This window comes from Lontra canadensis, unplaced genomic scaffold (genome assembly GCF_010015895.1).
Source record: "Lontra canadensis isolate GAN:19392208 unplaced genomic scaffold, GSC_riverotter_1.0 scaffold16, whole genome shotgun sequence".
NCBI classification, from domain to species: domain Eukaryota; kingdom Metazoa; phylum Chordata; class Mammalia; order Carnivora; family Mustelidae; genus Lontra; species Lontra canadensis.
This window is the reverse complement of record NW_022631010.1, coordinates 19,225,863-19,241,001: the sequence shown is the minus strand read 5'-3', so window position 1 is coordinate 19,241,001 and position 15,139 is coordinate 19,225,863. Positions and strand designations below refer to the sequence as shown.

Sequence of the window (15,139 nt, the reverse complement as noted above, 5' to 3'; positions counted from 1 at the left end):
CTCCACATACCATGTGGTAATCTTGGGAAATGTGATTCCTATGTCCATGGCTGATTAGATAAGCAAACTCAAAGCATGGAAAGGGCATCACTGTTACCTGAGGGCAAGTCCAACCTTGAAGACAAGACTAAGACAAAATGACTAAGTACTCTTGAGTGGTTGGTGTTGTGGCGCCAATGGTGAGGAACTCGGCCCATCCTAAGAGCTCTTGAAGACAAAGCTGTGTGGCAATTCAAGTCTGGAACTTTCCACTGGCAGTTCAGGACTCTTGGAGCTGAGACCAGCCATCCCCTCTGTGCCCTGTCTGAGTTCTTGACCCACAAGACTAGCAAAACACTGGGCTTTATGCCACAAAGTTTTGGGGAGATTGACGAAACGTCCATAATGACCTGGATAAACACCAACCCTTCCTGGGGAAATTCCCAGTGCCAAACACTGGCATATTTATCTCATTGACACCTTACAATGATCCCAGGAGAAATGAATGATTATCACCATTTTACAGGTAAAATGCAGTAGTGCAGGGAGGTCAAGTCATTTGCAGATACACCCAGACACTGAGTGTCCTAAATGGGACCTGAACCCAGAAGACTCTGATCTTGGGGCCTGGCTCATGTCTTATTGGAGATGACCCTACCCTGAGATGGTAGGAAGGGAACTTCTTTCCTCTCATATGGGCGGCTGACTGGAGACACTCCCTTTGGAGGCTCTGTCTTGGTTTCTTCTCCTTGGCTCTCTGTTCCAGGGAAGGGCAGCTTCAAAAACCGGGGGCTCATGGGTGCTAGAGCCGTCCCTTCCACACCCAGATGCCACTGCCTGGGGGCTGCTCCCAGCTGACCTGTGGCACAGTGGGGGTGCCAGCACACATCCTGTGCCAGGATGACTCTCCTTCCTCCCCATTCCTTTATGCAAATAAGGCCAGCATTGCTGTCTGAAGGCACCTCCTGCAACCTCTTGCCCCCTCCTCTTTGCCCTTTATAGGAGTCCCCTCCAATAAATTCTCACCACTAACCCTATTTGGGGGTCCATTTCTCCAAGGTCCTGAGTGACAGCCCCACCTCTGCCTCCTTCCCTGCCCCTTGCTTCATTCTCTCACCTCCTCTGGATGTCTCCCACCCTCAACGTCCCCCACCCTACCCCTCAGGATAGGGGCCAGGTGGCCACAGCAAAGTCCTTACCTTGTTGACGCCGTCGGCCATGGCCTGAAGTGTGAGCTCGCGGGGGCCGTCCACCGTCTTCCCGTTGTCAGTCGGGCCCCAGCTGGCACTGTAGATGTCGATCAGCTGAGGCATGTGGCTGATGGACGAGGCCTCGATGATGTCCGTCATGAAGGGCTGGTCCAGCATCCGGATACCTGTGGCCCCATGTGGGCAGGGAAACACCGCATTTGGTTGCCCAGTGGGGCAGGAGGGTGATGATGAGGGCTCGGGTCCTGGGTATGGTTGGAGGGTCTGCCACCCAGGTGTCCTGGGGGATGCTATGGCATCTTGAGTCCAGCCTCAGGCTGGATGGGCTACACCTTCAGAGGATGAAGAATGGTTCACAGACCATCTCACTCGATCCTTTTGGGACCCCGCCATGCCTTTGGCTATGTAACTATTTGAAGAAATTGTTCCCTGTCCCCCAAACTTGACTAGAATTTCTGATGGAGAGAGACCACCTTTGTTAAAGAGGTTCCTTGATAACTGTGTTTCCCAGTTTTGAAACTGAAAGCTCAGTTTTCAGCAATTGGGTATGGACAGGTGGGTGGGCAGTTTTGGAGGAGAAATATACCCACTGTCTGGACAGTGTGGGGGGGTGCAATTGATATTAAATATTTCAGAGTAAATCCTAGAGATTAGGGGGTAGAGAGAGGGGCAGGAACAGCGCAGAGATTGGGGGAGTCAGGAAAAGAGAACTCCAAGTTGCGCAGTAGCTGAGAAGGGGTTTTGCAGAAGATAGAAATGTAGAATGAACCATTCTGAAATATATTAGTAATGGGGTGCATGACACAGTCCCCCCTTTTTTTCCCCCTATGTCATCTATGTAAAGTTTGTGCTCTTCCAACAAGTAGCTGAGACGTTAAAAAGGAGCAGAGTCCTGCGGTCCACGATTGTGTTTGGGTAAACCTGAGCTGCACACAGGGATGCAGAAGGGGGTGCACTGGTGGGCACCCATAGTTTACATCACTCTCTGACTATCCCTGACAAGCCTCTCCAGGGTTAGCACAGAGGCAGCCAATGGGATGGGTGCTTGGTCCCTCTATCACTACCCTCCAGATATTGCTGTTGGGGGGCCGTAGTGTTCTCTGCACCGTACACTGGTTCTCTTTTGTGGTAAGGACCCTAGAATGTTAGAGCAGCTGCCCTATGTCTTTCTTCTCATGGGAGTTATGAAGTGAAGGGACTGGGCTCTACACAGTCAAAACCTGGATCTTGACACCTCTTAACTATATTTACCATGGCCAAAGGACACTAGGACACAAGCATCACTCTCCACATGGCATGCAAGCCCATTTGAATAAGGACAAGCCAGGTTCTTGCAGGGCCCGTGAAATTGACATAAAATTGTCTCCTCTCCAAGGGTCTCTCCTTCCTCCTCAGTGTCCCATAGTAGACTCCATGTGCTTGCATACACTTTCTCGCAATGCTTGTCCTTCTCTGACTAACCCATGTGCTCAGTAGGCATATCCCCAGCCTGTCATTCTGGATCCAGTCCCCCTCCTCCCCTTGCATCCTCCAACCCCAGCTCCTCCAGCACCACACTTTCTGCCTTCTAGCATAATTGCTTGCTTGTGAGTTTCATTTGTGGAAGGCAATTACAACCTTAAGTAAGCACTGCTAAAAGAGGCATCCAAAATCGGATGGGGAGGATGCCAGGAAGCAAGGCCTCTGCCCATCTCCTGTTTCAAGTTTGGGAACTGCATGGACTTTTGGCTTATCAATTATAACTTGTTGATTACACCTTAATCACCTCCTGGAAAACATCCTTTTACTCTGGACTGAAATGGAGATAATGTAGCATGTGTTAGATGAAGAGCAAACCTTAGACATTCCCTTTAACTCTGTCAGTACAAATGATAATTCTTTCGAAAGAAGTTACGGGACCTTGTGGGATTTGCCTGTGTAAGCCCATACTCCCTGCTTGCAGTTTGAAGCACAGTTTGGATGTCATTTTACTCCATGTCTCCTTGATTGCAATCTCTAAGACCCAAATAAACACTTTTGGTTGCTTTACAGCTCTTCTTGGTCAACACATACATCACTAGACAGTGAGATCTCTGAGTACCGAGCATGTGTCTTGTGTCCTAGGTTATCAGCATTATTTTAAGCTTGAGAAATATTTGGTGAGTAGATGTATGTTATCATTACTTTAGCTGATTTTTTTTTCTATAACAGAAATGACAAGTCCAGAAGAATAAATAATAACATGCCAAGATTTTCCATTTATGGGTTTTCTCTATCCATAAATCAGGTCACCATTCTTGCCAACACACGTCCAATAATCAGTTTACAGCCTTTCCCATGGGAAGAAGCTCATACAGAAGGAGCATAGTTTTTGGTTTGAACTTTCTGGAAGCTAAGGTTTGTGTTTTTAAAACAGATTTTATTTATTTATTTGACAAAGTGAGAGAGGAGAGAGAGTGAGAGCAGGGAGAGGGGCAAGCAGAAGGAGAGGGAGAAGCAGGCTCCCCAAGGAGCAGAGAGTCTGACACGGGGTTCCATCCCAGGACGCTGGGATCATAATCTGAGCTGAAGGCAGGGGCTTAACCGACTCAGCCACCCAGGCACCCCTCAAGGCTAAGTTTTATGGTTCATTTTATAAGAGATAGGAAGTCTAAAACCTCCCATTTTGATTTTGGCCTCCCTGTATTTTATTTATTTTAAAAATGTATTCAGAAATAGTGATCTGCTGATCACAGAGTAAACCAAATAGTGCAGCTTCTTTTGGCCAGAAGTCATGCCCACTTTCTGGGTATGGAAACATCGCAGAGAGGCTGGTTTTCACTTGCCCACTAGAAGAAAACCCAAATGGTCTTGAACTTGTCTAGATGAGCAGAACCGAACAGCTCACTTCAACCAGAAGGTGAGAGAAATTCAACCCTGCAGAAGTAGACCTGAGCTGTCCCACGTGCCAAACAAAGACAACACTGCATTTCATCATCCAGCCAGTATGGTGCATCCAGTCCTGCCCTTTAACCCCTCTCTTTGCAGCTTTTGTCTCCCTGCCTCTTTTCCTCTTCTTGCCCTCCCTGGCTCCCTTTGTGCTGCACAGAACAGCAGAACTAGTGTGCATTAATCTTCTGACTGTTTCAGCATCCAGGGACGCAGGGGCAGCCACAGACTGGGAGCGAGGCTCTCATTCATATTCTGGGGCCAGGCGCCCGACATTCCTTTAATCTTGTTAAGCTCGGGAGGAATGAGGCATGCATTAATTGAATGAGATACAGTATTCATTTTTGCAAGCGACTGCACCATTTGTAGCCAAGACAGAAGCTCAGGGTTACCCAAGGGTTTTCTCTCTCCTTTGCCCCTGGATGCTGTAGGAGCTACAGAGGGGGCACAGAGAGAGAGACAAAGACAGAGACAGATAAGAAAGAGAGAACAAGGGAAGACAAGAGTAAAGGTGAGAGGCAAAGGGAGAGAGGGAAGTCCCGGGGGCTAGGACTCAGTGTGTTCACAGTTGGAAAGTGCTCTCCTGGCTGGTGTGATTCAATGGCATCAGGAAACACAGCGTGCACATCAAACATATCTATCCCCCCACCATGCGGGTCTGATCACCGAACTACTGACCAGTGGGGACTCTGAGACTTCCTTCTCTAAGAGCTGCAAGACCCAGGGATTTGAGTTAAATCCTTTCTACCTCTGCCCTTATTATAAAAGGGGAACTTGTACTCCACACCAGCAAATGCTGCATCTGCACAAACCTCAGTGTTGCTAATCACCCCCTTTTATGCTCATGAATATAAGTCTGCAGGCTGAGGAGCGAATTCATGCCAACATAAGGATCTGAAAACACGTTCATCATTGTGTTACTATGAGATTTTTATTGGTTTGTTTTAAAACTCAGATAAAATTATGGGAACTCCCAGGAAAGGTTTTGAGTTCTGTCGGCCAAATATGTGGAAGCAATTCATTGGTGGCCGCGAAATTTCAGGGTATTTCGGTAACGGTCAACAGTATGGCTTTCAAACTCTTTTCCAGAATCGTGGAACAAAGGAGATCCCATCACAAAGCTCAAGGCAAAAATCTAGATGCTTTGACTTAACAAGGCTGGCAGGTAAGGCCAATGCCACCTGGCCTGGCCTCACCCTGGGGTTGCTCTGCAGAACTCTGCAAAAGCCCAGTGTGGTGCTCCCACCCTCAAATTTCTACCCGTTCCCTCAGTCTGATTATTCTCTTCCACCGCGCTTTGGTCTGGTCTCAGCAGTGATCAGTATCTGATATTACTGTGCTGATATTACTGTGCTGATTTCACTGATTGTCTGTGTCTTCTCTTAGACTCTAAGCTGTGTGAGGACAGGGGTCCTGTAGGTGGCCTCACAGCTGTATCCCACCACCCACAGCAGAACCAAGTACATGGGGCATGGTATGCACCCAGCAGTAACTGTTGAGTGCTGGAAGGGATTGGCAGCAAGAGACAGCATCTCCCAAGCCTTCGTGCAGTTTTGAGCTTTAATAATCTCAGAAGTACAAACCTGACAAATTTCAAGAAACATCTTTTGAAGGCATTGTTATTTATATTTGCTGTACAATTTTTTTGGGGGTTGCAAATTTTGGACAGTAAATTTTTAATTTTAATTTTTTATCTTATTCCCTTTGATTGACGATGTCAAACACTGATTTAAAAATCAAAAGGAAGAGAGGCACCTTGGTGGCTCAGTGGGTTAAGCATCTGCTTTCAGCTCAGTTCATGATCCCAGGGTCCTGGGATCGAGCCCCTCCTTCATTGGGCTCCCTGCTCAGTGGAGAGTCTGCTTCTCCTTCTCCCTCTGTCCCTCCCCGTTATGTGCTCTCTCTCTCTCTCAAATAAATAAGTAATCTTTAAAAATCAAAAGGAAGAAAAGAATTAGATTATTTTTCTAAAGCATTACTGAATAAAGGCATTTTCAAAGTCAAAAACTTAAAATTAATCTTTTTCTTCAAAATTCATGAAAGTAAGTAAGTAGATAAGGGAATGTAAATAATTAAACCTCAAATATACATATTTTTGAGGTTATTAAAGCTTCAAGATGGCACTAAGATTTTTGGACATGCCAAACGGATATGTTCACATGTTTTAGAACATTTACTTTTTCGGAGCCAGACTAATGGGAGCTTTCCTCCATCCCTGCCCTGTGTCATCTAAAAGAGGTGGTAACAATTATGTCCATGACAACAGACAACAGAAATCAAAGAGAGAGCTCATGTTAGAGGAAGTCTCTCAAAGTCACTCATATCCAAAGGCAGATCAGACAATGTTGGAAGGGAATGAGTTTCTTGTCACTGCAGGTATGTGGCTCCAGGCTGGATCCAAGCTATCCCAGAAGGGCAGGAAAAGGGAAGTTATTCAAGCATTTTAGTGTAGGCGCCAAGGTCAGAACTTCTGGAGCAGGCTCTGTGGGCTGCAGAATTATTCTATAGCTTACAAGCTGTGGGGCCCCAGTTTTATTCTCTGTAAAAAAGGGATGTCAATGTATAATGTATTAATATATAACATGTTAATATTAACGTATAACTATAATGTATAATGTTAATATATAATATATTAATATGGCAGTATATAATATAGATGTACAATATGTAATATTATATGTATTATATATAATAATGTAGGATAAGATTGTATAAAGGGTTGGGTAAGGAGTTTTGCATTGTGTTTGACACAGTGGAAAGAATAACTGTGTTATTATTAGTAGTAGTAGTACTATTTTGTTGCTATCCTTATGCAAGTATCCATGGGTGTTTGGACTAAAGGATCTTTGGGGCACAAGATTTTGAGGTACTGATGAATAAGTAGAAAAGATGAGCTGGAAATTTACACACTCCATTTGCGACCCCTGAATGATACATGGTTGATGGAGGGTCCTGCTGCTTGACAGCCTGGAGCTAGGATGTGGGTGTGGAGGGGTCCTTTGTCCCTTTCCAGTGATTTTGGTGGTGCCCTTGGAAGGGAGGGAAGTGGGGAGAGGGTATAAGAAGGCCCAGGTCTCCTTGGAACTAATTTGATTGGGATGAAGCAGCAAAGGTGAGTTGGTTCTGGTAGAAGAGGAGATAACGTTTTCTTCCCGGTAGAAATTCTGGCAGCTTTGGGTCCTTCGATCTTTAAGCCCTTCACCCCACGACTCCATTCATCCATCCATTCTCGCGTCTGATGATGAATCTCTACTGCTTATCACTGACCCTTCCTTGTCTTTACTCCTTTCTTGCTTTCTGGTGCTCAGCAGATAGGCTTTGAGCATCCGCTGAGCCCCAGATCTTGTTCTAGGGGCAGAGGTGAGAGAAAACAGACACGGCCCCTGTCCTCATGGGGAGAAAGATACAGATCAAATCACCACGCACATTAATATGTCCAATAGCTGACAGTGGTTAGTGCTGGGATGAAAAAAAACTCCTCATGCTTTATCATGTGCAGAGGAGGAGGTGGGTGGGAGGCCATGCTGGAGGAAGCCATGGGAAACTGGAGAAGAGGATGGAGAGCTGTGACCAGGCAAAGCTATGGGGGAGGTGTTCTGGGCAGAGGGAAGAGCAGATAAAAAGGCTCATCAGTAGGAGGGTGGCTATACTTCCTAATTCATACCTGCTAGGTGGTTTTATCTAAATTTTATTTACCCAGGGACTAAGCATGTGTGCATAGGAACTTAATATATGATGAAGGTGGCACCACAAATCAGAGGGACAGGAAGGATTATCGAAGGGTTGGTATTGGGACACTGGTTCACATTTGGAGAAAAATAAAACTGGGTCCCTGGCCACCATGACATACCAAGGTGAAATCCAGGTGGACAAATGACCTCCTGTAAAGATTGGGGGGAGGTGTTTGCACTGCCTATAACTGAGCAGGAGCTAAGATGGAGGACATACCAAGAAGACATGCAAATCAGCAAGAAAAAGACAGGACCCTAGTGGAAAAGTGAGCAAAGTTTGTAAATAAGAGAGAAACCCAACAAGCTAGCAGGCAGACGAAAAGATGCTGTGTGATTTTCTTCCTTCTTTCCCTTCAGGGGACTCTTTTACCATCTTATCTCCACTTTTCTCTTCCTGGGCTAAGATTCTTCAGCACCTTAACTTAAGCCTCCTTTTGTTTGAAGACAGGTTGAAGAGAGAGCCAAGAGGCAGGAAGGGCTTGGACCACCCCACCTCTGGCATCTCCTTATTTGTACTGAACACCTCGAGACCGCCAGGGACTAGCAATGATCTTGTCTGGCCACCAGGTGGCGATCTAGACACCCCAGCTCAGAAACCTTCAAGGAGAGTCTCTGGAAAGGCATGGTTTCTTTAGAATAATAAAAACCAGACAACTTTTAGGATTGCCAGCCAGAAGGAGCAAAACGTTTCCCCTAAACGTGTAAGGTCTAGGAGGCTGAAATGCCACATTTTTTGTAGTTCCTGAGTAACAATCTAGGGCTTCCTGATGAAGAATTTCTTGTGCTGTTCTGGGGAAGCCCAGAGGACACTGGATATCGTTAACAGGCACAGGACGATGGGGACTAGACTTCTAGGCCCCTCGAACAGTTAGCATCAGCATGAGTAGTTCCAGAGGAGCAAAACTGGGGCTAAGGGAGTGGAAGAGGAGGCTCCCGTGCTTATTAAACCCTTTGTGTGGCTGGGCACGCCTCCTACCAGCTCTGGTCTATTTCTGGAACCTCGGCATTGCCATGAGACCTGAGCAGGCTGGGGTTCCACAAAGCACAGGTCAGGTCATGTCTTTAAGGTAGGAGGCTGCATTCACTCGCCTTTGGGTTTGGGAGTCAGTCAGCAGATGAGGCAGAGTTCAGGGGTTGCACCTGCCTGCATCCGCTGTCCTCTCCAGGTGTCTTTGTGAGGGTGTGTTCTCTGCCTCAGGATTTATGCTCCACCCATGCGACCTGGCAGCTGGATGGGGTGCTGAGGGAGCAGGAGTCACCCCCCCATCAATGAGGGATGGGAGGCGGCGGATAAACTCCTCAGCCTCTTCACCTTGGTGGGGGGCAATTCTGTGGGGTGTCCAACAGTCCCTCAGGGCCCCACTTGCCCACAGGAGCAGCCAATTCATCTATATACCCTTTGTTGGCTCTCCTCCCTTAGCTGTCTTTCCTCCCCTGGCTTCCCAGGATCACGTCCCAAAGAAACTCCTTGCGCCAATGAAAAGTAATAAAGGGAAAGTTCACCAAAATGGAATCGGGAGTCCAGAAGGGGGAGCCGTATCACTCAATATCAATTACAGGAAGAAATGTCAATAACAAATCCCAGCAGAGTTGTCAACAGGAAAGAATCAATAATTTCTAGCACCAGCTGGAAAAGATGTACATCCTTTAAGAAATCCACTACCCCTGCAAATCAGCCAAGGAGTAGTGAAAATCACCCCGAACTCCTGCTTTTCTCCCGAGGACTTTCCTTCAGAACAACTCTTCCCAACTTCCTCCTCCTCCATTCCACTGCTTTGTGGGATTTGCCTGTGGTTTTGCCATATCTTGCAAAGTCCTGAATTGCAATTCTGTGTCATCCTGAATAAACCCATTTTGTCGGCCCTCTTATTTCTTGTGTTAACACACTCAAATCCTTGTCTTATGTTTCTCTTTTAGGGAATTCATACAAAAAGAACAGGGAAAATAGGACCATTTGATGAACTGCTCAGATATTTTCAGAGCACAAATAACCAGAGAGAAAAGGCTAGAAGATAGATGGAGAAAGGGACCCTGTAAACTCTCCTAACACCTTGAGCTGCTCCTAACTCAGTTTTGCAGGCAATAGTTCTAAGAATCCCTTGTTCAAAAGAAACACAGTTACTTTGGGCTCCAGAGCTATTTTGAAACTACACTTTGGGATCCAAATTATTTCCAAGGCAATCACAGTGAATGGGAAGCCCAGGTGTGAATTTTTCAGTTTCCCCCAGTTCTATCCTGCAGATAGGGAGCCTACCTCGCCTCAGATCCCCAAGGTCCCAGCCTGCATTATAAATTATTAACTGGGTGTTATTCTTTCTTCTGAGCTCATAATGGCTTCTGACATTTTAATGCCTGCATTTTGAATGCACACAAAGTAAAGAGCAGAAACCGGAGGGGCAAGCTTCCCTCGTTTGCATTTCAGACCCTCCAGATGTATTCTTTTGTGAAATTCAGCATCCAGCTTGGGCAAGCGTCTTAGCAAACAGCTCTGGAAGAGGTTAATGATGGGTTTGTAAAGGTTGTTCTGGCTTTATTTTGGTCCCTGGAAATGCAAGTGTCAGCACAAAGTATGTTTATGGTTTCATTAAATTGCTAGGAAAAAAATATCAAGAGAGTTGTAAAAAAAGAAAAACAAGTTTGAGTGACTCAGCTTTGAATAAATTAAGAACCAATTTGATGCAAAATGTGGACCATGCCAAGAGCCACTCCATTCTCCAGCGGGATGTTGACAGTGTATGGACCCCTTTCATTCTCTCTCCCACTCTTTTTTGGAGAGGGAGATGCTGGTTTCTAAATGTCTAGTGATTCTGCCATCCTCATTTCTAAAGTCCCCAGTAAAGGTGAAATTGTTAAATATCCTTCCCATGGAACTTGATACACAGGTTTTAGGTAGAATATATTTCCTTAGAGAGGAGATGCACTATGTAAAAAAACCTTTTTTTTTTTTAAGTGAGTTCAGAGTTTGCGTACAGTAATTTGTACACATCTTTTTATATTCTATAGGCTTTATTGGAGTCTCATTAGAATGTAATTGATAAAGACACAAAAGAGTACAATCAGTACAATTCCATTCATATTCCAGTTGAAAAGCTGGCAATGACCCCTATTTGTTGTGAGAAATCAGGCTCATGCTTATTCTTATGTATATGAGTAGTAGCAGGGAGGGGATGTGAGGAGGGTTTTGGGATACTGGTGATGTTTTGTGTCTTGACGGTTTATGTGGATGTGGTCAGTTTGTGAAAATTCACTGAACTGTGTGCTCCTGACCTATGCACTTTTCTGTATCCATAGCACACTGGAATAAAAAAAAAAAACCCTCAGTGTATTGATATTGTCAGATAGATTTAAAGAACTGGTTCCTTGCCCCCCCCCCCCCCTTGCTAAATCTACTAGTGCCAGGGGCAACTGGGTGGCTCAGTCGTTTGGCATCTGCCTTTGGCTCAGGTCATGATCCCAGGCTCCTGGGATCAAGCCCCGAATCAGGTTCTGTGCTCAGCGGGAAGCCTGCTTCTCCCTCTCCCTCTGCCCCATTTGTGTTCCCTCTGTCTATCAAATAAATAAAAAAAATCTTGAAAAAAAATCTACTAGTCCCAGGTCTGCTGCTCCAGTGGGAATTTTTGCCAGCACTCCCCTTCTCCCCCTCAAGGCTGGAGACCAGAGTGTGAGGCTTTCTGGCGCACCACACCTGCTGTCTGGCAGGGAAAGCTTACCTGCGACCTTGGAGTTGTACGCCACTCCAACCCCACAGATATTGTTGTTGGCTGCGGCAGAAACCTCGCCTGCACATCGGGTCCCGTGGCTGTGGAGAAAAACAAAGGCAAGTGGGGACTTTCGGGAAGGCTCCTTAAATTCTGTGAACTGGAAGCAGTTTGGTTCTTTTCAATGGTCCGGTTAGCAGGAGTCAGCCCTATGAGGGAGCAGAAGGCAAGCTGAGGGCAAAGCGCAAGTTCACGGCCTCCCCCACCTCCCACCCCTGCACCCCAGGTGGGATCTGTGCGACGTTCGTCAGGCCTTCCAGGCTGCCGGAAAGCTAAGGCAAGGAAGAAAAACAACAACAAAAAAATGGTTACCTTAGAGAAGTCACAGTTTTGCAGGATGGGAGTCTCCTCAGCGTACCAACATCTTAGTGATTTACAAGGAAAAAGCATTCTTTTTTTTTTCTTTTTTAAAAAGATTTTTATTTATTTATTTGACAGAGAGACTGCGAGAGAGGGAACCCAAGCAGAGGGAGTGGTAGAGGAAGAAGCAGGCTTCCCGCTGAGCAGGTAGAGGAAGAAGCAGGCTTCCCACTGAGCCCAATGCGGGGCTCAATGAGAAGAGCTCAATTCCAGGATCTTGAGATCAGGACCTGAGCTGAAGGCAGTCGCCACCCAGGCGCCCCAAGGAAAAAAGCATTCTTGTCAATAGCCTAACTTCCAGAGACCCATAGATGCAATTTCCTAGAGCCCTAATGTCACCCTCCCCTCCCCTGCCTTTGTTGGAAACAAAGGCAGAAGGGAAAGTAAAATTAAATTTCTTAATGACCTGCAGCCCGCTGACAAGTACTTGAGGCAGGCAAAATAGAACATTCCTCCAGGAAACTTTCTACTGTCTTAAGGTTAAGGCTTTGCTAGAGGAAAAAAAAAACCCTTAGCTTGACAATGGCGAATCCTAAGTGTCCTAAAGGTCCTCTTTTGCATAGGAAAGTCCTTTTGAAAACCTCCCCTCGCCTTTACTTCCCCCAAATCCCAAGTTTAGAATCAGTCACCCCTCACACTTGTAGTGCACCTCTTTCTGCCGGCAGGTCCTGTCCCTGTGCAAAATCACAGTTTTGCACCCAAGATGTCTCAAGAATTCCTCCTTGGCCATTGGCTCTGGACCTCACTAACATTCCAAAGTGGTATCAAGCACATGGCCCACCCACTTTTCCATCTGTGTAGCTCCTTTCTTCCCCCACTTCCCTCCCCCCCAATCTTCACCTTGACTTGTCTCTACCATAAAGAGGCTTCTCTGAGCATTTCCAACCTTGAGATTTGATCTTTACTTTAAAATTTGAAGTATCTTCCAGCAGAAAATAACACTTACAGGTTTCCAGTGAAAACCAAGGATTCTGTGACAGTTTTGTGCTGGTCGGAACACTTCTGTTTTGTTTGAAGCACTAGAATTATAGGCTGATGTGGGAAACAAAGGCAGAAGGAAAATTATCAAATGTCCCTACTCCCTACAGTCCATTGACAAATCCTGGAAAGAAGAGTGACCTTCCTTTAGAGACTCCACTGCCTGGATCTTAATACTTTGCTAAAGATAAAAGGCAATCCTAGCCCAACCCTCAGGCTCCTGTAAGTCGACTTTAACATCTAAAAATTCCTTTGGAAACTTCCTTTATCTTTAACCCTCACCATCCAAGACATAGGTCGGCAATCATCCTCCAAGCATACGACCCGCCAAAATACATCTGAAGGGTCTCATGACTGAGTTTTTTCTAAACAGTAATAAATGACCTTGTCTTAACAATAGCTAGCCCACTCAGCATCCTGGGAGGCTTACACTCCCTAACCCCCTCCCAACTTGAAAGCATATAAAGGGCCATTTTTCATGACCCCCAGTGCAGCTCTTTCTCCCACTTATCCTGTCCCCATGCTTTAATAAAACCACCTTTTTGTACCAAAGACGTCTCAGAATTCTTTCTTGGCTGTCGGCTTTGAACACTAACGTCTTTCCTACATCATGGGCTACTAGTTATTTTCAAGGCTGGTTCTCTACACAGGTGTGTAATGCTGCCTGTCAGTTATAGAATCACGGTGACTTAGCTCTTTTGGAATATTGCCTTCTTTGAGGGCATATAGAATGTTGTAGTTTCCCGCCTTCCTCCAGGAATAAGAAAGCATACACTGCCAACGTTCTGCATGCAATTTCAAGAATTGAAAGAACATTTGAGGCTGACCAGATTAAGAACCCTGGACATTCATTCGAGAATCTTTCCAAGGTTTGCCTAGCCTTAGGATTCTGAGCAAGGTCTTTCCGTGGCTTATGTTCCAGAATGTTATCTGCAACAGACACCATCCATTTTCTCCCTTTTGTTTGCTCTCTCTTGACTTCTACCAAAGGGTTCTAAATAGTTCTAGTCCTACTGTGTGCATTTCCCCTCCCCTTGAATTGAGGGCTTGCTTTGACCCTTAGAATGCAGTGGAAGGACAACTGTATCTCTTCATAAGAGGGCAGTCAGCTTCTGCTTGCCTCTGCTGGACACGTAAGGGAGTTTGGGCTAGCCTATGAATGGACAAGGGCATGTGGGGAGAGAGAAACCCAGCAATTTCTGCTGTTCCAACATCTCTGATGAGGCTCCAGACACGTGAGGGGTGACACCGTCCTCCTCCAGACCTAGCTAGATCACCCCAATCAGTGGCAGGTGGAGAGAGACAGGCTGTCCCTGCCCAGCTTACAGGTCTGTGAACAGATACATGTTCGTTCTTTCTGAGGCCGCTATGTTTTGGGGTAGTTTGTGAAGTCCCACAAACCAAACATAAACTCTGAGTCCATCAGGATGCTGTGTCTTAACCCGAACCAGCGTTCAAAATGTGGGAGTTTCCACTGGTACAGGCATCTGAGATTACTGGCCCCAGTCCCCAAAAGTCTGGTCTGATGGTCAAGGAAGCAGCTAAAGGAGTAAATGGGTCACATGATCCGGGCTGCTGGAATAGCGCCTCCGCTGAAGGGACAGGATGGTGAGGGCTGGCTTCTCCACTCACTGTTCCAGCCATGGCGTACATAAGGAAAACGTGGCTGAAGGGAGCTTACTGGCTCTATGGCCCTGGGATTTCAGAGTTCTGCATGATCTGGTGTATTCTTTGCAATATCCTCTTGGGGCAAGCAAAGCTAACACACCAGCTCTTAAAAACATCGTACCCAAGGATGGGGAAGGGGAGAAAAAAAATATATATATTCTTATTTTCTTTCCCTTGATATGAGCAAAAATAGATGCTGCTTCCGCAAAGGGCTACACATCTTATGGGCTCCAAATTCCCTTTGGAGCAAGAATGCAATCTGTATATTGGGTCTAAGTAAACCTCGTAGTTCCTGCAGAGGACGGCCCTTGTGGTAAAAAAAAATCTGTGAAAACCACTGTGCTGTGCAAACTACTATGTACTGGTCTCTAAGTTTTCTATGGACCGTGTAGGAGATTTTTGAGATTTTTGAGAAGGGGCCCAGTTATGGTTTAACTTGATGGGAGAGGCTACTATGAACGTGGCTTTCGTGGCTATCATATTCCAAATGCTGTACGAAATGCTAAAGAAAGCTGCGAAAACCAGCATGGAAGCACACACACACACACAC

General features: G+C 46.0%; 1 protein-coding gene across 1 annotated transcript in view; it reads right to left on the bottom strand.

Moving 5' to 3' along the window:
• PCSK2 (proprotein convertase subtilisin/kexin type 2) overlaps positions 1 to 15,139 on the bottom strand; it is a 256,536-nt gene that overhangs the window by 45,118 nt on the left and 196,279 nt on the right. The window contains exons 7-8 of the mRNA XM_032859225.1: positions 11,536 to 11,624; positions 1,179 to 1,354 (exon numbers count right to left, since the gene is read on the bottom strand). Of these exons, the coding sequence (XP_032715116.1) occupies positions 1,179 to 1,354; positions 11,536 to 11,624 (265 nt within the window). The remainder of the gene's footprint in view (positions 1 to 1,178; positions 1,355 to 11,535; positions 11,625 to 15,139) is intronic.